This window comes from Myripristis murdjan, chromosome 3 (assembly GCF_902150065.1).
Source record: "Myripristis murdjan chromosome 3, fMyrMur1.1, whole genome shotgun sequence".
NCBI classification, from domain to species: domain Eukaryota; kingdom Metazoa; phylum Chordata; class Actinopteri; order Holocentriformes; family Holocentridae; genus Myripristis; species Myripristis murdjan.
The window spans coordinates 22,157,051-22,181,883 of NC_043982.1; the positions used below are offsets into that span (position 1 = coordinate 22,157,051).

The 24,833-nt window shown below is 39.6% G+C and overlaps 1 protein-coding gene across 1 annotated transcript in view; it reads right to left on the reverse strand.

The window, feature by feature from the left end:
* LOC115357073 (protein mono-ADP-ribosyltransferase PARP6) overlaps nt 1-22,970 on the reverse strand; it is a 28,224-nt gene extending 5,254 nt beyond the window's left edge. The window contains exons 1-18 of the mRNA XM_030048427.1: nt 22,686-22,970; nt 20,860-21,047; nt 19,732-19,809; nt 17,594-17,688; nt 17,051-17,111; nt 16,764-16,854; nt 16,064-16,130; nt 15,511-15,660; nt 11,488-11,638; nt 10,145-10,276; nt 8,971-9,066; nt 8,628-8,720; nt 7,668-7,793; nt 7,288-7,353; nt 3,577-3,644; nt 3,303-3,351; nt 3,041-3,153; nt 1,294-1,366 (exon numbers count right to left, since the gene is read on the reverse strand). Coding sequence (XP_029904287.1) covers nt 1,294-1,366; nt 3,041-3,153; nt 3,303-3,351; nt 3,577-3,644; nt 7,288-7,353; nt 7,668-7,793; nt 8,628-8,720; nt 8,971-9,066; nt 10,145-10,276; nt 11,488-11,638; nt 15,511-15,660; nt 16,064-16,130; nt 16,764-16,854; nt 17,051-17,111; nt 17,594-17,688; nt 19,732-19,809; nt 20,860-20,862 — 1,512 coding nt within the window. The 5' untranslated portion in view covers nt 20,863-21,047; nt 22,686-22,970. The remainder of the gene's footprint in view (nt 1-1,293; nt 1,367-3,040; nt 3,154-3,302; nt 3,352-3,576; nt 3,645-7,287; nt 7,354-7,667; nt 7,794-8,627; nt 8,721-8,970; nt 9,067-10,144; nt 10,277-11,487; nt 11,639-15,510; nt 15,661-16,063; nt 16,131-16,763; nt 16,855-17,050; nt 17,112-17,593; nt 17,689-19,731; nt 19,810-20,859; nt 21,048-22,685) is intronic.
* Between the last annotated feature and the right edge of the window lie 1,863 nt (nt 22,971-24,833).

A 24,833-nucleotide genomic window follows, 5' to 3' on the forward strand; every position in this document is an offset into this window, starting at 1 on the left:
GACAACTCTGTGCTCACTGGCCTTCAATTTTTTTTTTTTTTTTTTTTTTTGCATATTTTGTTTCTGTACAGACCTGGGTCACATATCTCCAACACCAACCTCAATAGAACAAAACAAGAGCTGCAGATAGTCTCAAACTTGAGCAGCACATTTTTAAATAGTTGGGTGAGCTTTAAAACAACACAATGACTGCTGCAATGTGCACAGGAAAATCACAAAAAAAGCACTTCGAAGACATTTCCTACACTTTTCTGCTTCTGACCTGATACTTTCTGTGCAGTCCTAAGATGGTAACCTCTACCTGCTAATTAAACCAGGGTTAAAGGAAAATTCCACCCTAAAACATATCAACAGTGTTTAAAAACAGATGATTTCTGAGCAAACTTGTCAAACATGATGCACATACAGAGCAGCTGCAGCTACAATGAAGCTTAATGGGAGAGAGAAGAGTGCTCTTCCTCTTCTATGCTAGATTTCTTCCTGTATATTGTTTAACACTGCAGCAAATTGGCAAATCTATAAGACAACAATCCTTGTTTTGTCATTTGTAAAGGTTGACATTGAAATTAGACATCTCACAGTGATTTTTTCTTCCCAATTTACCATTGTAGCTGTACTGAGAATATCTCCTAGAGACATCAGTGGATTCACTTTTGTCTAAGTAGCCACAGAATAACAAAAATACAACATCAACAACAAAACAGCAGCAGAAGCACAATGTGAACTGTCAGTCCAAGGGGCTAAACAGTGTTAAAATATTTTAGGCTGGATTTTTCCTGTAAGTGAAGTGTAAAAAAAAAGGTTTGCATTACTATTTGACCCAGGTCTGTAGGGATAGAGGGTGATGCTGGTTACTGACCTTCCATGGGAGTCCCCCTTATTCACCCCAAGCAGATGCTCATATTCATTACCATGGGTCTTGTCCTTTGCATCCTTTGGCTGCAGACCTAGCCTACTCAGTGCTCTAAGTGGTTGACCCAAGCAGGGCACAAAGGCAAACTCCTGACACCACAGCTGACATCACATTCCCCTCCTTTTGCCCCACAGCAGGAGGAGACGTGCCGTCCACTGCTGTCGGCACAGGAAGAATGCAGCAGCAGACATTGGCCAGGAGGATCTCCAATGTGCCATGCCCGTTAAAAATGGCAAATGCAAAGAGGACGAAAGGGAAGCTGGCATCCATTAACTGCCAAAATGAATCAGCTGGACAGTAAGCCTGCTCTGTGAGAGAGCAGGCTTGCTGTCCAAGAGAAGATGCGTCTTAAATTAGAGCCAACTGCCAGGGCTACGTACCTGCAGTTTGGTATAAGAGGCATTGACTAGTCCATTTCTCAGAACAGAGTGCCAGTTCTCTATATGGGAACCACTAGAGCAAGTGTAGAGAGAGGGAGAGATAGAGAGGAGAGATACAGACAAAGAGCTGGTGAATACAAGCCAGACACAATCCCAGTGCGCAGCTATTGTTTTCTAGCATCTCGATCCATTCTGTCCATATTTTTTGGAGTAAAATAATGCTCTGGTGGATTTAGTCATGCAAATGTGTGAACTGGGAATTACAGTAAAAGACTCAATCAAAGATGTGTTACTCAGAAAATGTAGTATGCTGATGATGTTAACTACCCAGTTCTTTTTCCATTTATTTTTAACAAAGGACTGTTTCTGCTGTTGGAATCATAAAACACATCAATTCCTGTGCACCAGAAAACCTTCATAAATTGGGTTGAAGCTGAATTAATACTGTCGCCATACAGGGTAGAAATAGAGAGTTGAGATTTAATTATATGAAAATGCTGCACATTATTACTTTTAGTAGAAAAAAGTAAATTAAAATGGCTATATTAGCCATTCTTTTAATTACACTTTAACTTTGAAGGCAGATGGAACCCTATAATTTCCAGCTTATGAAATGATGATCCGAGCTGACAAACTGTGTCTAGTGCCAACCACAAAGGAGTGAATCATCTATTTACACTGGGATATTTGGGGACATTTTGTAACATCATCACAGCACTCCAAATTTAAAGCATTTATTATTAATAACCCTGATCCAAAGGTGAAGATCAAAGCCGACACTCAAACTGTACTGCCTCTCCTACCGTATTCTCTTAAAATAAAACACAATGGTCAAAGCAGTGTGATGATTGCTGTTATTTTTAGCTACGTTCAAGAGAGTGCTCTTGTTGAATTAAAATCTGTTCCCTTAGGGACTGAGCCAGTTTGCTTGACTGGCTTTGAAGCAGTTTGACTCTCTTACTCTGATGGCCTCAAATAGATACATAGAGAGGCGGAGCAAGGCATGGACAAAACACACTCATTGAGTATTTCTAGATTCCTGTGCCAACTATATTGATCACTGAACTGATTCTAAATATGTACTGTTTTATATTTTGTGTTTTGAATTTTACTAGCCAGTACAAAATAATGACAGCCATTTTGACTTTTACATATTTGGCTTTGCTGTTGAGAATTTATAAATCTGTAGTACAAACAAGCATAAAGAGAGATGGTTAGCACTGTACATGAGTTAACTGTACCCTGCAAGTGCCCAGATGGGCCATGTGTATCTAAAATATTCAGTAGAGCCCCATCTGCTACAGTACAAATCTCTATCACACAGATATCGCTGGCTCCATGTGCTGGCACAGTAAGGTGGATTCCCTGTCCAAGAGAATGGCCACTGCGCTGTGCTGTTGTTTGTTATGGTACCATAAAAATCTGTTACAGTGGCTTCTGCATATACAACACTGAGACCAGGTGTTACACGGAGACACGTTCATGCTTGAAAGTGTTGGTGCTTTGGTAATATTCCTCTATATTTATGTATTTCGATGGCTGCACTTGATTTATTGTAAAGATAAATGTGATCTCATGCATTCACACACCTTACCAAGAGCCACAAATGTCCTCTGACTTCACTGTGACCACCCAAATGATTGAGCTTATGCTTCATAGGTTTTTAAGTAGCCAAACAAATCATATCAAATTTATTCTGGAATGAAAGAAAAATCTCTTAAAAAAAACAAGAGTGAAGTGGACTCACTGGAAGGCAAAGGTGCTGCCATACAGTTTCTTGGCAGTGCGAAAGCGAGCCTCCTTGGCCGGGGGACTGCTGAGCAGCAGGAACTGGTGGGAGGTGTGCATGAATTTCAGTTGCTGCCATGGTGAGATTGTAAGGGATGGAGTGACAGCGGGAGAGACACAGACAGAAAGAGACTGAGTATGAACCATCAAATTACATACTGCAGCATCCAATGACTAATTAGATAAAGGGGAGATGAGGAGATCTCATTCTGGTTCCCTACCCGACTCAGAGGAAGCTTGACTATATGAGACCTGTTACTCGAAATAATCCTGCAGAGAAAAGAGATGAACAAACACATTAACCCCACAGTAACTGCCATCAACGGATAAGCTTCAATGTGCCTGATGGTTTTAAAAATAATAATGTGTAATATGTTCTTTGTTGATGAACAGGAACGTGTATCATTTTCTCTTGAGCTCTCAAATAAAGTGAGAGCCTATCATGGGAACACAAGAGGAGCAAAATTATTTTTAGAGCAAATGGTGTCCACTCACCACTGTAGCAGGGGGTGGGCCAGAGGGTCCAATTTGTCCATCTGTTTCTTGATTTCCAGATAAGAGCCCTGGAAAAGCCATACAGACATGGGTGGATCGCTTCAAAAAACACCAGAGGCATAGCATCTCTACTCATCCAAAAGTTCTGAGGAGGTTTTCATCATCAATGCAACTACTCGGCTACAGTTACACTTGTTTATGCACACCAGAACACATTAAATGAAAGGCAGGGACACACAAAAATCACACTGCTGTTTCCACAGCCTGAAATGGGAGTGGTCAGACTTCCATGCTGTCTCAATGCAACCCAGTTACCATGGACACATAAATAACATGAAGAGATGAAGAGGGAGAGTGGGGGAAAGCAACACAGACACAAATCTAAACAAGGCAGCAGCAAACACTCTCCTGCATGAGTGATGCTGCCCCTTTTTGGGCCACTGAGTAAAAACAAGGTTGCAATATTGTATCCCTAGTTCTATAAACACAGGTAGAGCCCACTGCTGGACTCTGTGCTGGAGCCTGATGAATAAACACCTTGACATGACAATCATCAGCCAACAACCTCACTGTGCCCAGGCCAGCTATGCGAAACAGTAAAAAAGAAGGGGCCCTATCTGTACCTAGTTAGTCACATAACATGTAAAAACACAAGGGGTAGGAATGCATGACCTGGCAGTAATCTAAGGTCATGCAACAGATACCCTGCCTCCCCATTCTCCTTGATAACCCACATCATCAAGGAGAATGGGGAGAATGCAGACAACGTATATTACCTGTGCCTGTAGCAAGCACAGACATTGAAAGGGAACCTGTCATGTCCAAGATATGGAACCATATGTAAGGACAGGGTGGAGACCACAATGCTACCGTGCATATGTCCTTGAGACTTAACCCTCAGCCTCGCCCTATTGCTCTGCCTGCTTATGAGCTTGAGAGATGCATGCATGCTGCACAATCATACATGACATGGATCAGGCCAGATTTATTGTGGTGAAGTGGGGGGCTGGGAACGAGGGAGTGGAAGGCAATTCTTGGAAAATGTACATTTTGTGACTCTGGGTTTGATCCTCAATTACAAGCCAGCTGAAGTGGGGTCTTGCCAATGGTAGGTGCACTACTTCCTGTGATGGGCAGCAAGCAGTCTTTTCCACAAAGTGAGATGGCAGTGGGAGCAGCAATGGGAGCCCATTTCTGACACTGTTTTTTCTCCTCCCAGCCACTGACTGCCGGTGCAGCTCATCCTGGCCCCTGGGAAGTGATGAGGGGCAGAAGATGACTGAGTTGCGCCTTCTCTTCCTCCAGACTCTTGAAGTGCTGTATTTCTGATGAGTTTAAGCCAACGAGTACCTCAGATGACACGGGGTTCCAAGGAACTCATCTCGGTCCTTCTGTTGTAGGGTGAGTGGATATTGCCATGCTGTGGCTAGTGACATCCATGTGTTTTTTAGCAGCAGGGAAGATACCCAAATACCCCCAAATTGGTGGCCACCATGGTCAGCTGTGCACCCAGAATATCTTGTCAAGATACTCCAGAATATCCTTATGCAGAGCTTGTGGTAGCAACAGCTTCCTGCTCGCTGACAACTCAATAACTGGAAAGGACAGTGAAGGCCTCTTTGAGAGGAGGCACACTGGGGTAGGAAGCACATGTGCATCCCTAAACTCTCAGGAAATCCAGCATACCAGCAACCAGGTCTTCAACATCTCACTCCAGGAAGCTCTGACGCATTGTCAGAGTGGGAGAGTGGGAGATACAAAGGCTAGCCAGGCCAGGTGAGTTGGCTGTAAATCCCCTAATACAGCCAGCTGACTGGACTGGGTGGGATCAGTGGGGGCAGTGTGAGCCCAATGTGCTCAAAGTCCTTCCTGACCGAATTCAGTAGAAGGATCTGTCGTCCCACAACAGGGAGTGCCCTGCAGTCCATGTAGGCTGGCGGCTTCATCATGCCCATTTTGGTGTGCTTACAGCTGAGGCACTCGAAACAGATGATCAACCTGGGGCAGGACATGCAGTCCCTAGCTTCCAACTCCAGTCCTCTGGAGTGGATCCTCATTTCCAATGAGCAGTAATTGTCTCGCTGTTTGTCCATGAGAAATGGATGCCGGCAACTTGGCATCTGCCTTATATACTATGTGAAGCACAATACAGTACAGTAGGCTCACCCCTGATTGGCTAGCTATGTACATGCAAATTCTCAGTGAGTTGGTCCACAAAGAGTCCAGTAGAGGGCACAGCCTGTGTGAGATAGAACTGTTCCTGTAACTGCAGTGCCCCTCTTGGGCAAACAAGTATTATTATAGTAGTAGTAGTATTTTGGAAATTTTAAAATGGATGGGAGACAATAAGAGATAATAGGAAGACAATAGGCAATGCGTAACAGTCATTTTCAGGCCAGGTGTGAAAATACAGGGATATGATGACATAAAATCTAATCATTAGAGACAGATTTCAAACGCTGCATTGGGATGCAAAGCATATAGGGTGACCAGATTTCCTGCTTTATGCGGGACTGCACAGCATTTTTATCCTTTGTCCCGCATCCCGCATTTTGATTGGCTCAAATTGTCAAAAGTCAAACCACTGGAGGACAGACGCTCTTCTATAATCTGGCTTTTATGTAATGCTGTGAAGAAAGCAGGGAAGGCTGCCATCAAGGGTATATCGTTGATGTTAATCAGACTGCACACATGTAGCCCCAGTGGAGAAAATTGTGGTTCCCCGTTATGCAGTTATGCAGATTTAGGCGGAACATGATGAAAATTGCTAGAAAGAAAAGGAAAAGACTGGGCAAAGACTGGGAAATACTGTTTTGTTTTGTTTTTTTTGTTTTGTTTTTTTCGAATTTTGCCTGTTACTTTTCAGTTTCACACAGTGGGGATACAACATGAAGCAACACAGTACATGTGAGCCTCACAAGAAACGTGTGGTTCAAAAAGAGATGATTGGCAGACAGATAAGGTTAACAGCAGCTGAAAAAACTAGCATTTACCACACTGAGCAACACTCCCAATCATAGGACAGCAGCCTGTGTTCTGTTTAACTCAGAGATGGACAAACTGTATATGAACACTTTTAATGCAAAGTTCCTTATGCATTACTATGCTTTTTTGGACATACAACCCTAGGTTCACCGTCAATTTTATATGAAATATACGCTTTTTGAAATCCCAGCATTGTACTTGAAAGAATGTAAGCTATGACTTGAATTCCATGGCAACAACCTCTCTGTTCTGTTTTATTGTGTGCACACAGTTTAGTCAGATTCGATGTTAATGAGAAGAAGCTTCATACTTTTAACAGACATCGAAAAAAGAATATATGACTGCAAGCAGACTATCACATAAGGCCGTAAGAACTGGGAAACTTTAGCTTCCTTTTATGATTACTGTATTTCCTTAGTATGGGACCATGGGAAATTTGCATTCAAAAATAAGTCCTTCAGTCGAGGGACAGAATAGAAATGTTATTTATTTATTTATTTATTTATTTATTTTTACGTTAGATAGACATTATGTCAAAATTTTAGACTACCTCTTAAAACTGGTAACTTGTCCCACATTGTTCCACACAAACATACTCTATGTCTCACGTTTGGCTTGATGGGACCTGGTCACCCACACGCAGAAGCCTTAGACTTCTCAGACAAGCAGTGTAACTTATGCTATCTGTAGCTTATCCTTCCCCTCCTCTCTGCTCTTTCTCTGTACCTGGGTCATCTCTCGGATGGACATGACACTGTCCAGTGCTTTCTGCAGTCTCTCATAGTTCTTCTTCTGTGATAATGCAGCAAGGCAGGCAGTCAAACATCCATGATGAACAAAAAGAGAGAAAACAATTAAAAAATGTAGAAATAAAGGTTAACTGAATCATTAATTCCAGAATGCTGACATAATGTTACCTAATGTTAATAGTGTAATTCTTTAGAAAATGTGCTAATAATTTTACTAATAAGGTCATTTTTAATGCTTCACAGAAATAATATTCATTTTAGTTGTTGTTACAGTTTAAAATCAGATATCTCATCAGCGATTGAAATTCTGGTATTAATTTAGCTGGTTATAGTAGTTGCACCAGTGATGATGGTGACCTTTGGGTTGAAGGCAAGAGTCTTGGGGTCATTGGGGTCCACGACAGATGGGTAGGGCTCAAAGATGATGCTCTTACGGGGAGACTCAAGAGCTGCTCGACACATAGCCACAAGCAGGTCCACCACCTGGACAGGGAGAGATATTATATTTTATATTTACGTTTACCGTTATTTGCGTTTATCCATAATATGGGGCCGGGGGATATATCAATATTATACTGATATTGTGACATAAAATTAGATGTTGTCAAATGGATTTTGATTTTGATTTTGATATAGCATAAATTTTGTCTTTCCTGGTTTTAAAGGCTGCAGTACAGTAAAAAGATGCAAATTTCTGAACTTATTAGACTCTCTCTCTTTTGTTATTTACCTTTACCTGCTTAGTCATTATATACACATTAAGTGGGAAGTGCAAGGGTTAGAGCCAAAGTATCCTAAAATATGGCAACATAAACCACCATAGATTTAATCTCTTAAGAGAAGAAAACTTATTACTATTAAGACAGATAAGTGTACATAAATTGTCTCACACCTACTGATTCAATGTCTAATGCTTGTGTTGTATTATGTTGAAAGCTGAATACATAAGTTATTATAATAGATAATAAATCTAATCTAATCTAGTCACGGTAGGACACAAAATTAAACAAATAAAAATGTAAGATATATTTTTAATTCCACTGTCTTTTTAAATAAACATTCTGTGCAGATGTCTATACAGGATAATTTCCATTGATCCAACACTCTCCAAAGAGCACCTAATGCCTGTTTGCCTGATTGAGGACCCGCACAGCGCTCTTAATCCCCCCTATTCTCTTGTGCAAATAAAAATGTAAAATAGAATCAAAGAATCCAATTTCAGTTGAGCCAAAGACATAAATCAATTAAGAAAAGAGAAAAAGTGAGAGAAAGAGAAGCAGACAGTATCAACTGATCGTAAACATAATGTGCCGTTACCTCTGCTCCGGTGGCCACTTCCTCTGCAGCTCCAGACATCACACCCAGAGTGTAGAAGGAGAAAACACACAGCTCCCTGGTGCACACAGCCGGCTGCACACATGCATACACACACATGCACATGATCTGACTGTATTCACAACGACACGCACAAACACTTTCTTGCTTGCTGTTTTTCTCTTTCTTACAAGATTCATCAATAGGACCATTTGAGTAATGGAAAGAGAAAGCTTAATGACAAGGTAACAATATTACATCTTATTGTATGGATGACATTCTGCATTTTTTAATCAATACAGGATGTTTTATAGATTCACAAGGTTATCTTCCTTTTCTCTGATACCTTCAGCATAGATCCATTCTGAAAGACATGCTGTTCATCACAGACCACGCAGTACTCGTTGAGGGTGGGGATCCTCTGCTCAGAGTATTTCATTATCTGTTAGGAGACAGAGCACAATGGTTGCCCTGGCTATGACTCCCTTCTCCAGCTCTGCCATACAAAGGAATAAAGGATGGTTAGGGGGAAGGATAGTCATGACATTGTAGTTTTTCCCCAGCAGCTGAGGTCAACCTCATGACTGATAAAGATGCTTTTCTACAAGTTTCAAAAGCACATTACATGGTTTGACTATTAGTGAACCTGGCTCTTGTGGAAGATGTTACTTATTTACTTTCAGCGTATGCCAAGGCCCTTCATCTAACACTCACAGGAATCTGCAGCAGATATTTACAAATCCCTCACCAGATAAACTACGCCAGGTAGCCAATTTTCCAACCTATAAAACTATTGCACCACTTTTGTCCCTAAAAAAAAAACAAAACAAAACAAAAAAAAAAAACAATTCACCTGAAATATACAAAAAAAAAAAAAAAAAAAAAAGTTATTTTCCCACCTAGTGCAGTCTGCCCATCAAGATCATTTCTCTGTGATCTGACAAGATTTCCAGTCTGTGCTGAACTTCCATGTTTGCTGGACCCCATTACAATGAGCAAAGACTTTTGTTGGGAACTATTTCCTGTTGAAGAACACCGGGAAACTGTATCTATCTTCTCTGAATTCGTGCCCACTAGGGGCACAAAGATTCAGTTTGCCAGTGTTATTCAGCAGGATACAGTTCCTGATGAAATGCTTTGCCACCAAGGTCTTTGGATTATACCAGATTTTTATGTCACTGGTTTGGAAAGAACTGTTGCTGCTGAGTTTTTCACCTGTAAAGTTTTGCTAGTTGGAGCTTCACAAACAAACAAATATCCACCCAGCTCAATAGGACAGGGAAGATCGCAGCACACTGGAAAGCTCACCAAACCAAAGAAAAACTGTCTGGGTAGATAGATCTCACTAGAGGTAAGAAGGATTTTTTTAAAATACATGTTTGGGGTGAACTGCTCCTTTAAGTACATCATGTTCATGTTCTGCTAAGGGAATTGATTCAGAAGCATCAGTTGTGGCTTTGCACTCTGGAAAGGACTCTCAGAAGACGGAGTGTAACAGCTGCCTCTCCTTGAGGCCTTACCTGCACTAAGAAGCCATATTCCAAGGTAGGGATGTTCTTGCAGTGGCCGCCCGCCTGGGATGAGAAAAACAATTCAATCAGCTGCCTCGTGGTAATCTGCGCTGGGGCCCTGGCCGCCGGGACAGCCACAGTCTGATGGGTCAAGTGAAGACAAAGCATTATGGGAAACGGCGCACCAGCCATGTTACGGTAAGGGTAGGGAGACGCTCAGGTGGAGAGAGTGCAGGTGGTGGGAGCAAGGGAAGAGTCACACATCACAGTGGATACAAAACAGCGAGGAGGAGAAAAGGGAAAGTGTATAGTGTCTTTAGAAACTATTCAACTCCTTTGTCTTTTCCCACATTTTGTGTGGAATTCAACATAGAAAAAGCCACAGTGACTAAATATTTTCTAAAGATATACAAGCTGTGATATTAATTAAAATATATATATTTTTACTTCTTACACAGTCAGCTCCCAGTGCTGTCCCACTGCTTTTTTTTTTTTTTTTTTACTGTGTGTTCTACTCCTGATTCCATCCCTTAATAATCCATAATTATGGTCTCATAATGGTTTCTAACCTAAACCAAAAATCAACAAGGTGCTCTCCATTTAAACAGCACACAGCTGGGAGCATAAATTAAAAATGCAAGTGGTCAGGAGGCGGCTGATGCATCTAAATGCTACTGCTGTTACAGTCAGCTAAATCATATTGTTAATTTATGCTTAACTGCATGTGTGACCTGCAATCTAGTGGAGGAAAAACGAACAGGCAGGAGAGGGGTGTGTGGGTGTATGTATGTGTTTGTGTATGTGTTTGTTTATGTGTATGCGTGTGTGTGGGTCTGAGAAAGTGTATGTCTATACAAAGGCTCAGCATACATAACAAGGCTGATTCACTTTCAGGTCAGGGAAGTGCTTTTTTTTTTTCAAGATGCAAATACCAAGTAAAATTTTGGCATGGGACTATCTGATTACTGATGAATAACTGAGAATTACTGCGCTCACTTACTTGCAAATCAACTGCGATTTCTGTGTATATGGCACTTAAAATTTTAGTTGCTTAGCTGAGGCTCCTACCCACAGTGACTTACAATGAAAGCTGAAAAAGCTTCAGCCGAGATCAGCATCATTACAGGTAACCAGTTGTAAGGACAGAGGACTGTAAGAGTAAGAGTCACAGTGGCCTGGAAATACTACTATGACCACAGAGTGATCATGCTGGAGAGAGGCATTAGGGGAAGAAGTAAGGTAAGATGGGAGGCAGGTAGGGTTGCTTTGATTCTGGTTTTACATGTTGAACTAGATGACCCCACATCTGGTAGATGTATGGGTGGGGCTGAGATGTCCAGGGTTGCTCTGACCTGGCTGTTGGGTGGATAGCTGAAGAGCTCCCCTTTAGGGTTCTTCATGGTGCAGGAGATGGAGCGGTTCATGAGGCGGGTCACTCTCAGCTCTGGGACGCTCAGCTTCCCCTTCAAAACCGTGTCCTGGATCAGAGGGAAACTGGGAGACCTGGCGAAGGGCAAAACAGAGCATGTTAAGGGTGTATCACTTCATTCATCATGTGTACATTAGAGTCTAAGATCAAAAATGTTATTTAGTTAGGCCATGTAAACTCTCACTGCTGCTGAAAAAACAAGGTTTTTACCAGGTTTCAAGGGCCCACAGTCACTCAACACAATTAAAAAACAACACATTTAAAAAAAAGAAAAAGAAAGAAAAAAAAAGAAAAAAACAAACACATAACCCAAAGTTTTCATTCAAGAAAAAGAAAAACTGAGGCACCCAAAAGGCTTGGATTATATTTTATATTGTAATATTATGATAAAACTGCAATGTTTGATAGTATTATCCAAACCAACATCAACTCATCATTTAAAAAAAACAAAAACAATCTTTATTTTATTTTATTTTATTCTCTTAAAAATCCATAAACGTTTTATGTACAGGAATTCCACTTTAATCAAAATTGTCATGTAATCAAAATCACTTACGCAAGCTATTACTGTTACTCTTCTACATCTTAATCTGTTTTAAAGGTAACTTGTGCCAAACTGTAGTGAAAACAATTAAACAAACTTTTTCTAATCAAATAGAAGCTAAACGAAGAATATTGCATATTGTCACAAATATTGTGATATTCAATAATATTGGACATTGGCCCAAGCCTAGCATCCAAAATTTTATACTTGAGAGCTGCAATATACACTGCCTGGCCAATAAAAAAAAAGTCACACACTATAATATTTTGTTGGACTGCCATTAGCTTTGATTGCAGCACATATTCGTTGTGGCATTGTTTCAATGTCACAACATTTATTTCCATCCAGAGTTGCATTAATTTTTGCCAAAATCTTGTATTGATGTTGGGAAAAGTTGGACCACTACATGAAGTTTTCTCCAGCATTTTCCAAAAGATTCTTAAGGTCTGGACTTGTGGTGATCAATCCATGTGTGAAAATGATGTCACATGCTCACTGAACCAATCTTTAACAGTTTGAGCCCAATGAATCCTGGCATTGTCATCTAATGTGCCCGTGCCATCAGGGAAGAAGAAATCCATTGATTGAAGAACCTGGTCATTCAGTGTATGCAGGTAGTCAGCTGACCTTTTTTTTTTTTTTTTGGGTACATAATGTTGCTGAACCTAGACCTGACCAACTGAAGCAACCCCCAATCATAACACTGCTCCACAGGCTTGTATGGTAAGCACTATGGGTGCATCACTTCGTCCACATGTTATCACGATGCGCCGGTCACTCTGGAGCAGGGGAAATCTGGACTCATCAGACCACATGACCTTTTTCCATTGCTCCAGGGTCCAACTCCAACCTTTATGCTCCCTCGCAAACTGAAGCCTTTTTTCCAATAAGCCTCACTGATAAGTGGTTTTCTTCTGAGTTCTCTTTGTGTTGTGCATGTGGAAATGCTCTTACTTTCACTATCAAACATCGCTGTGAGTTCTACTGTTGCTTTTTTACAATCTGACTGCACCAAATTTTTAAGTGATCTCAGATCATGATCATTCTTTTTTTTCTGACCACATTTCCTCCTTGAAGATGATGGTTCACCACTGTCCTTCCAGGTTTTAATAATGCGTTGGACATTTCTTAACCCAATTTTATTAGTTTCAGCAATCTCCTTAGTTGTTTTCTTTGCTTGTTGTTCGCTTTGCTTAGTAATTTGACCCTTCCGAAACAAAGTAACATCTTTCCCATGACCATGTGATATGTCTTTCGACATGGTTTTTTTAAGAAATGAGAGGCTACTAACTGCATCAGTTTAATAAGGTTAAATAACCTCCAGGTTAAATAACTTGTTGCCAGCTGAAACATATTAATCACTGCAGTAATTGTTCAATGGGAGGCTCTTACCTATTTGCTTAGTTAAATCCAGGTGGTGACCAGGCAGTGTATATTTGAGCTGGATATTTATGGCTAAAATCAGGTCAAAATTATTATTCAGTTGTTGCAGTCACAATAATTACATACTAGTGCTGAAGATTAAAGGAAGTAATCTGAAATTGAGTATTGATTATTGAAGACCTAATATATGAATTAATATATTTAAAATAAATGAAATATTTTCTCCATGACAGACACAGCCACATGAGATATTGTAAAGAAATGCACTGGTGGTAGCAAGAACTGATCTGTGAACATAATAACAACAAGGCAGCTTCTTTAAGCATCTTATCAACCTGACACCTACCATGTATCGCCCTGTAAGCCCTGATGAACGTCTGAGACCGAAAAAAAACTTACATGTTGACAGGATCTTGCATAGATCTGAGTTTACACTGCAACACATATAAAATACACCATAATCACACCACGCAAAAACACACACACACGCTGTCTTGAGCAATCATGTTTAACCCCTTAACGTTCTGATGACTTGCCATCCAGTCACAAAATCTCAAAAGTTTCATACCAAATCAAAGTATGAATATTTCTAGGGTGTCCCTCAAGGTCTCAGTGTGTCAATGTGGTATTTTGTTGACCATTGTTGACCATTTTCATCCATTCCTAAGTGGTCACATATGATTACATTTTACTCCAAATCTGTGTAACAAATGGTATCAACCAAAAACCTGCTGCAACAACACATAATTGAGCATGGGAATGGCCATCATATGCTCCTATCATAACTGTCTACTCCTTATACACTCTAAATAGATAAAAATGAATAAATAAATAGGCAAGACTTTTAACTATTTGGCATCTACTGCTGACCTTTTATCTTCCCATGAAGATTTCATTCCCCTCCACCCCACCGCCCACGAATGGTCTACTAATGGTAAGGGGTTAACCACAGATTGTACACATAGACTTGAACACACATATATATGCTTGTTCAGACGGCGCCATCCTGTCTAGTTACAGTAAAATACAAAAGCCAGTGCTCTACACTGCACTTGGTGCATTATCTATGCACCCTCTTGACATGAGACTGCTGTCAAGTCATGAATATGTCAAGACATAGTCTAGTGGTTAGTGAGGTCAAGCCACAACCACAGTGGCTGGGGTTCAATCCCCCATGCAACCATAACTGTCAACGTATCCTTGAGCGAGACAGGGCAAAAGGACTACTCTGACTTTGGGAGATTTATAAAGTATATCAGATTTTGAACTGCGCTCAGCAGAAACAGCAGACTTCACTTAAAGACTGCTGATGTATAATAATATGGTAAATACTTCATCATAATAAATAATTTTAATAATAATAATAATAACAATATTAGGCATGATAATAATAGAAGGCATATGATACAGACAGTACAGTTTATATAAACACACACGAAGGCAAAGAAATACAGCAAACAACAATTTGCAAATCAAAGGTTCCATCTCAAAAGCACAGGTGCACAAATCCTTTACTATTTTGTAACCAAAGTCTGAAATTTTGATCCACAGTAAGTTTTACATCATTGCCAACGATCACTTTGTAAGAGTCTCATTATCCCAGCAGATTGATATCTCAAGGATTAACATTTACAAGAAAGCCCTGATGAAATGCACTTCTTAGTATTGGCTGCCTGTAATTTAGTGATGTGGGAATTCACAGCAGCACATTCACTTTCTTCTTCTTCTTGCTTCTTCTGTTTATTTCTAACAAACCTCTGTTGCTGCTGCCATACATATGAAACACTTTACTTCCTATGTGGTTTAGGATTTTCACCCCATGGGGTGTTTAGAATAGCAAATGTAAAAGCTTAGTGAAAATAATATTTTTAATATAAAAATGTTACAGATTATTACTTTCAGCTCACTGACTTACAATGTTGTACTCATTGTAAGTCACTGTACATAAAAGTAAACGTAAAATGTGTCCAATCCTGACTTCATGCCGTGAAAGAGACTAAGAGAGAAAGAGGGACCTACTTGGGAATGGGCGAGAAGATGCTGAGTCCTGCGCGGAACTTCTTGATGGTTCCCCCGGCTTTGAACCAACTGTGCCTCTTTTCCTGTTGGGCCTTGAGGAATTCATTACTAAGGTGCTTCCATTGCTGCGAGGTGAACGTGCTCAGGATCCTGGCAAGCAGAGGCAGCGAAATCAAACAGGAGGAAGTGTGAGTGAAACTGGCAGGCACCGAATACGTTCTTCATTGTGCTTTTTTTGGCATCTCCATGTATGTCGTGATGTGTGTGTGTGTGTGTACATCATTATTTTGTGTTAGTGTGAGCGGCATATGCAGTTATATTCAGGGATACAATCAGACACACAAACAGGAATACATGCACAAGTGTGGTGTTTTACAAAAGAAAAGTCTTTAATTTTTTAAATATTTTAAGCTTCTGACATATCTTTTTATTTATCTGTGCGGTGCAATTGGTTCCTTATACTTGTTACTGAATAGGGTGGACAAAATTGTGAAATAGGGGTACTTGCAGTTTCACTACAAAGAGGAGCTGTACACAGTAAATCAGTACTCACTTCTTAAGCTGCAGGCCCAGACTGAAGCCTTCTTTATTGGAGGGCTGGAAAACCTCCACTGATGGCTCTGGGCAAAGATGACTAACATTATTACACAAAGCACAGATAGCAGCTCATTACATTTACCCACACAACTGTAACTGAGTAGCTTATTTCTGTGTGTGGGCTTATATTTTTTTAATTTATTACATTTTTTTTGTCATAAATTTTATTTTACTTAAGTACGTTTTTACATGAGTGTTGTATTTTGCTACATTTTAAATCACATTCCTTAGAAAGCACACATTTAGAAAGTGCTCCATAAGCATGAGAAACTGGACCAACATGAAAATGTGACAAATGTGACTAGAATGCTTATCGAACTACAGAAAAGATCACATTAGATCACATCAACTTTTACTTTGACTACATTTTAAATGAGATACATTTTTTGATGTAATGTTTTTAAGTACATTTTTACAGAACATGGGCAATTTGACTTATATTTAAATAATATATCAGTAAAACAGCAATACTTCTATTTGAGATGTAGACACACAAAAGGCAGAAACTCACTCTCTTTCTCTTTCTGTCTGTATCACACTTGTACAGAACAAACCGTACTCATGATTAGACTCACACACCGCCCACGCTTGGTGACTACACAAAAACTCAAAGGCCCTGCTCAGAATCTGTCATCCACACTGACAGCTTGACTCACCGGGTCCATCGAGGTACTGAGACAGAGAGAAGCGGAGTCTCAGAATAATGGGCTCCGTTCTGATAACTTTCCAGGCTGTCGCAACCTCCTCCTGAGATGCACACACACACACACACACAGACACACACACCGAGTTAACAACCTAAATGGGGCCATTTCATAATACATAAATAAATTATGAAGCCATGATAAATTATACACAAGGTGTTATTTTGCCAAATGTCAACATTAGAATACTAATAGCCAGAGACAGGGTGTACCGAAGAAGAACAACAATGTCAACTCACATCCAAGAAGCTAATATTAATTTGGAGATCGATGTCCACATCATCAATTGTTCCATACTCCCTGTTCACAAGAAGAAGTAGGAAAAAAAATAGTTACTTTTTCCAGAGGTAATGGGATAATTCACACACCATCACCCTGTCATATTGTCTGCACATTCAGCTGATCATCACAGGAGGGTGGAAAATAAATGTGCTATTTTTTGCTGTTTTGACAGACTGTGTCTGGTTAAAATTAGCGTGAAATCTCTTTGGACCTTAAACACTGAGGAAAATACAACTTTGTGTGTGTGTGTGTGTGTGTGTGTGTGTGTGTGTGTGTGTCGGTGTGATGAGATGGAAGTAGTATTTTATGCACATCCCAAACAAAATTTTATGTCAGACACAAAGTGAAAAAACACCTCATGAATGAACAAAATAAACACATGTAAAGTAATACCAGCAGACTGAATGTTGCTTCCATTCGGTTGTACTTGTGTAACATTTCAACCAGCAAAGTGTGTGTTTTTATGTATGTGTGTGTGTGTGTGTGTGTGTGTGTTGTACCTGACGGAGACAGCACTGTCAGTGTAGATGTCTTTCACTGCCTCGATGTCTGCATCCAGCTGAGGGTGGCGGTACAGGTCAGCAGCGCAGCTCCCCTGTCAGTACACAGCAGCACAGCTCTCACACACGCAGCCTTATCTAACATCAGTATGCACTGCCCAGCTTTCTTGTATCTCTGCATTTTTATGGCAAATTGTCTGTTTGTAGACAGGCCAGTTAACTCACTTATATTTGCACTCACACTCTATTTTATTTTATTTCATTACTGTTTTTTAGACTTTTGTTATTTTAAATTATATGTATATATAAAAAAATAAAATAAATTGTTAACATTTTATTGAGAAATGAAATGACCTTGTTCTCTCTATTTTTCTTTTTTTTTTCTTTTTTTTTTTTTTGATTATTATTATCATAAATTTTTTCCCCATTGCCCTGTGAGCAATGAATAAATTAAAACAGGCAACTTCAAATATTTCAATATGGACATACAAGGATGGTGATGCAGACACCTCCAACAAACATCCAAAGTCAATATAAATAGCTGAAACTGTGTAAAATCAACGTTTCAAGCAAGGTCTTTAAATCATCCAAAGGGATTAGAAAGTCCACTTTGTGCACAGATAATTTATTCAATTTTCTCAGGGCATAGCACTTAAAAGCTGGCTTTCATCACTCCAATCCAACCTGAGGGTCCTCTAGCACTAGCCATGACTGCAATCAAGTCAGGTAGTTAAAGAGTTTGAAGTGTAATAAAGATGTAAGGTGAAAAACGCAAAACTTGTTTATGAGGGCTTTTTAAATAGCAGGAAGTAATTATCTCCTCTTGAAGTTAGCTCATCACGATAATAATATCTCATCAGATAATAAGAGGTAATGACAGGTCTGTTAGTAATTATAAAAGGTACTCTAAATTAAATTTTAAATACTTTCCTTTTTTTTACACTTATATTTTTTTCTGTGTAGTTATACCAGCACCACCTGGCACCCTCAATGAAAAGTATTTCCAAACAGTTTTTTTTTTTTTTTTTGACACAGCTCTGTCACACCTGCTCTTGATGTCTAGACATGAAATCAGCCTCCATCTCTTGAACTGTGAACGTTCAGAACTGATCCTGCACTTCCATCCTTATCTTCAAGACCGTGCTTTCATGTTCTTTGCCTGCATGGAAATGAGGTTTAGGCCCCAGACTGGATTTACATCTCAATCACAAGATTTGGAAGATAACCATGAAAGAGGATGACTGAAAGATTACGGTCTTATATGCAACTGGAGCGCTGGACTTAACATGATAAGGCGACATGTTAAATGGTGGCCGCAGGGGATGGATTTGACAAGTTTTACTTCTGACTGATACATATGGCTGCAGGGAGTGACAGTGCTGCAAAAGTACTGGAACTGGGAAACTATTCTGGAGAGAGAGACTTTTCAGATCTAAAATTGTATTTTGCTGTGTTTAATGCCACATTTACGATCATCAGTTTTTTATAAAATTTACAACATGAGCAGGGCTGGGCAATATGGACACAATCAAGTATCACAATATCTTTGGAATGACTGTTGGTGCTTTTATAGGATATTTACACACAAGAGAGTTTCGATAGACAGTCATTAGTGATGTAGCAGATGATGACCAGGCAGGCAAAGTCAAAGAACAAAACAGCTAGAACAATCTAATAAGTTCAGAAAAAGACGACAAATGTACCATATCTTCCAAAAATGCCAAACGATATCTACATCTGTATAATATTGATATATTGCTCTCCCAGACGTAAAAATGAACATTTTTTGCAAGTTTGCTTTACATTTTAAAACATTAAAATACTGTTTTAGATTATTTTAAATGATAACATGTTCCCTTGCTGATGCCAGTGCGGGGCTTTTTGTTTCTGTTCTGAAAGGACAACCAATGACTATTTGATGGAGGAAAAAACAAAACTTGGAAAATGACAGCACTTAAAACAACTTGCATTGTTCATTTTTTGTTCTTTTTTAAAATTACTTAATTAATTTTCTATTATTTATTGAATTTAGTTGTGGTATTGCTTTGAACTATAAAACATCTAATTTGTGCTGTAACTGAAGACAAAATTAATAAATGGGACAGAGAAATTTGCACAGTGTCAAGCTTCTGCTGTACCTGAATGCCGTACAGGAACTGCTCTGACTCATTCTCCCCGTCCGACTCCTCATCTGTCCAACACTGGCCTTTGATGTCCTGCGGGCCCACACATTGTAAAAGACCATTATAGTGAAGCGGAAAGAAGCTGCAACCTTTTCTTTCATGCTTTCATCTCACATCCTTTCTCCGTATCTCTATTTAGCCTCCCGCTCAATGGTTTTAAAACAGTGCTTAATATAGCATCTCAAAGGGACAGGCAAAAAGGCATAATTTATTTCCAAAGGACAGGATGCTCTCAGAATTTAGCCATCAAAAGAGTACTCAACAGACAATTACAAAGGATGAGTTGATTTTTTTTTTTTTTTAAATCAAAATAATTATTTGTCCTGTGTGTAAAAGAAAAAAATGCAGCCAATTCCCTAGAGCCCAGAAGCAAAAATTTGGTTCAGACTAATTTAAGCATCAAATAGCCATGAAACTGCCAGATAGACAGAACAATCTGATGTAATATTTAGATGATAATAGCAAGTCCTGCTTGTATGCAAATACCCTTAGTAGATAAAATTAGATTTCACCAAGTCTACCATATTGCAAACTTCAAAGGACCATACTAGTGATTTTGCATGTTCGGTGTAATATTTATAAAATGTAATTACAGTATAACTTTCCCAACTGTTTATCCAGCCACTGGAGTCCATTCCTTCCACTATGACATGAAAAATAAACTTTCTTTCTTCATACCACTATTCCATCACCATAATAACATTATCCACCTTAATGTTCCTAAAAAGCAGCAACGCTGTTGTTGAAATTGGTCAAAGTGAAACATTTGCTTTACACAGCCAATTATCAGTTTTGTGGTTTTTGAATGGTGGTGAGTTTGTAAGTGGAAGAAGCAGGACATAATAAGGTAAGTGTTTCAACCAAAAAGTTTAATTTGAAAATTGAGGGATTTTGGTAATATGTTGTGAAATCTTTAGACCCTCCCTCTGCATGATTTGCAGAATGGTTTGTTGTGATGTAAAATGAAGGGAAATTGTAGTAAATGGGCAAAACATTCAAAATCACTGCTATGGTCCTACAAACATGGATGACACATTTCAGTCCTGTGCAGAGATCACATCAAGAAGACTCCAGCTGTCTTACCATTAGGTCTTCTGTTCATAAGGCTCGCTCAGACAGGGTGAGATCTTTGACTATGGCCATCCATCACAGCTCAGCTCCAGGTGAAAGGAATGACAACATAAAACTTCACAGCTTTGACTGGCCTTCTCTCTCCCTCTCTCTCTCTCTCTCTCTCTCTCTCTCTCGTACACTCTTCAGTATTGCAGAACCTTGGAAAAAAACAACAAAAAAAAAAACCCCAGGAATTCAGATATTTCAGAAAACTCAGTATAGGGGGAGAAAAAACAAACAAACAAACAAAGAGCTCATCTTCAGTGATGCCATGCCATAAATGGTGCCCTCCTCCTCTTTTTCTTTTAATCGTCTGCACTCCACCTTGCCATGTATCCTAGCAACAGCCATCTCTGCTTTCTGTCAGAGTGGCATTAATCACTGTGGAGAGAGTGTGTGGGAGACAGGCTTTGTGTGCTGTACATTCAGAACATAACCAGGATGCCAGGATGTTTTTTCCCCCGTATTTCTCTATGAACTTCATCTATTTATAATCAAGGCACCAAAGGTTAGCACACCTTCACTGATGTACTGCAATAACAGCATGTGACTGCACTGTTAGACTGCCATTTTGGATTAGCCTAGTCAACGCAATGGATACCAGGGAATATTTGAAATGCCACACAAGGTTTCCTGGATTAGCCGCTTGAGAGGAAATTCTGACTTCGGGATATTTAGTAAAAAATGCAAAGTATATGTGACACATATATAGCTTTATATATAATACAATGATGGCACCCAATTATACTGGAATAGTTACAGTTAACATCATCAAAAAATGTCCCATGAAAGATGTGGATACAGAGATAACTAGTATATAAATTGCTGTTGTTACATAAATAAAATAGGAACTACATGTAACAACAATGGCATGCATGTCTCAGACACAGCAGCTATAATACATTTTTCATAGCATCAGACATGTAAACAATAGCTACAGCATCCATCTAACAAAACAAAAAGCAGCAGACGCAGAGCTGCATATTTCACACCACAGAATCAGAAATTATGAATTTAACAATATTTAACATTTGCCACTAAATCTAAGGTATGTCCAAACAAAGAGTAGACAGAAACATACAGCAGGTTGACATTATCACTGAGACTGCCTTGACAGAACATATATGTGAAATGTACAGTACTGTGTGAGAAGAGTTTCACAAAAACATACATCCCATTAAGGTTTCGGTGCTAAATATAGGTCAGTTAAACAACTGCCCATTATTTGTTTTTTCCCTCCTTTGTTATCTGTCTCCCTGTGCCTGTTTGCTGCACTAACTTAAGACACTAAACCTGAGCCATTTTCCCCCATGAATACAAAAAAAAAAAAAAATGACACTTCCTCTGCATAGCATCGTGTTTTTGCATTCCTGATGAATAATGTCTGATCGTTCGTAGGGGATCTCAAGTGTATGACGGCATTATCCTTTCTTTGACGAAAGACACTTCCATACATAGACTGCATCCCCTTTAACGCCCATCTTGTATCATCACCTCTTTATCTTCCACCTCTGATCCTTATATTTGCCTTCTGGCCCTGCCATGTCCTTAACCCCCCCTACTTTCCACCCACCAACCCCCCAGCCCCCAACCCCTACCCCCCGCCCCAATCCCCATCACCTCTGTCGTCTCACATACCAATAGAGGCGCCGATGAACAGACCCCCCACCCCCACCCCCCAAACGCTTCTGATAACTATTTAACACACACAGATGCAAGCAGGCAGATTCACCCCTCCCCCCACCAGCTCTGTACCCCTACCACTGCCACCCCCCACCCCATCCATCCATACTTACCTTCACAGAGGATGGAGAGGAGGATGCTGTCCTTGCCTCAGCTGTTTCCCCTCTCTTAAAGGGCACACCTGCCTCTCTCTCGGTAGCTGTTTTCCACTGAATTGATTGATGGAAAAAAAAGCCTTTTAGAACCAGCTATCAGAAATATCAGAGCCAAAATCCCCCATTTTGACACCGTCTGTTTCTAAGCGCTTGTTAGAGTGTGTCTGTGAGCAAGACATCTGGTCTATGTGTGTCTGTGTGTTTATCTATTGCAGATCTCTGCTCCTACTGCTGCCTTATATTTTGCCTGACAACACTGAGGGCTCTGAGCATGCTCAGTGGGAGCAGGCAGCCGGTCATGTGACCTGCAGCTGACTGCGCTGCTGCTGCTGAGAAGGATAACAGAGAAATGAAAGAAAATGGCTCTGCTTGTGTGTATATACATGTTTGTGTGTGTGTGTGTGTGTGTGTGTGTGTGTGTGTTTGTGTGGTTGCAGCAGCCAGTGTTTATTAAAGTGCAGTTATGTTTTCAAGTCCAGGGGGTGGTTACTATCTTATAATTTATACTTAAGTGTCTTTACATCTCATCCATATGTCTTTTTTTTTTTTTAAACAAATAAATAAATAAATAAATAACACTAAAGGACTCAAGATTTTGAGCTTTACAAAAGTTTTAAATAGCTACAAATTAAGCACATAAATACCTGCATATGCTCTGCATGCATAGATAGTATGCATACTGATTCATTTATTAATATTTGTGTAATACAACCATTTTTTCAACCTATATGTTGTGTCTGCATGTGTGTGTGTGTGTGTGTGTGTGTGTGTGTGTGTGTGTGCATGTGTGAGACAACAGCCATCAGCAGCTGGTCCATGGTGCTAATCAGTGTTTGCCCTCATTATCTCTATGTTCCACTTTAAGAACTGACCTAAAGAATGGGCCACTTAGAGGACAGGTGTTGGGAAACTGCCTGCTCAGTGTGTGGCAACAGTTTCACAGAGCAAGAACACGAAAGAGAGATCTCCTAATTCTTCCCTGATGTAGTTTGGCAAAGCCCAACTGAAGTGCAGTGACCCTGATGAAGATTTTCTCAGCTGAAATACAATTTAAATGGAGACAATAGTTGTTTCATCAGTCATGGTCATATTACAGTACCTTTGCCTTTTAGGTACACAGGCGTTGTGTGTTCAAATGAAGACTTCATAATGGTGGTCAACTTAAACAAGTCCATCTATCACGCAACTATCTTTTACATGTATTGCTTTCTTTGGATAGAGTTAACTGGCATATTGTAAAAAAAAAAAAAATGGACTGCTCCTTAGCAAGCCATTCATTTGTTGTATTCCTCTAATGTTTTAAACTTCCTGAAAATTTTCTCTCAAAGATAGAACAACAGTGCAGTAGTAAAATGTAAAAACTAAAAAAAAAAAAAAAAACTAAAAAAACAAAAAAGTTAAATGCAAATGTAGTAAAATGTAGCATACAGCAAAATGTGGGCGTTGGATAATGGATATATTTCTAAATCCATTTTGGGGAAATAATTTCTTTGAATTCACTGTTAAAGAATCTGGATGTGAAGGTCATTTTGTCAATCAGGTGTTCAGTTTATCTACGTCGAAAGAAAGACTGCTGTCTGCTTAAGTTGTCCTATGGATCCTTTTGTATTATGTTATATTTTCAAATTGTAATGAGGCTCTGCCTCTGCAACAAGCGTGGGAAAGAAAACAGGAAGAGGAAAATTAGTTTCAGATATTGAATAGGAGGAAGATTGCCATGCCAAAATGTTTTGTGTTATTTTATTCTATGATGAAAGCACTTCCACTGAAAAACTGTGATACAAGAACAAACTGATTACCAGGCATCTGACTGCATTCAAATCAGGGCCAAACAGACATGCAACATGTCTATGATAATCTATTCTTAATGTAGCCTTGGCCTGTATGCTTAAATACCAAAACACTTCAAGCTGCAGGACTGTAAATCAAAATGAGCACACATTATCACACCATTATATTTGTTGTTGCAGCAAGATATTTCACACAGTTCCTCTGACCTGAAATTAGTATTGTATTTGGTGGCTTTGTTTTTCACTTGAAGACTGCAGGCCAATGCTCCACTTGTAACTTGTTGTTCTTATTCTAATATAGCTGGTGTATTTAAAT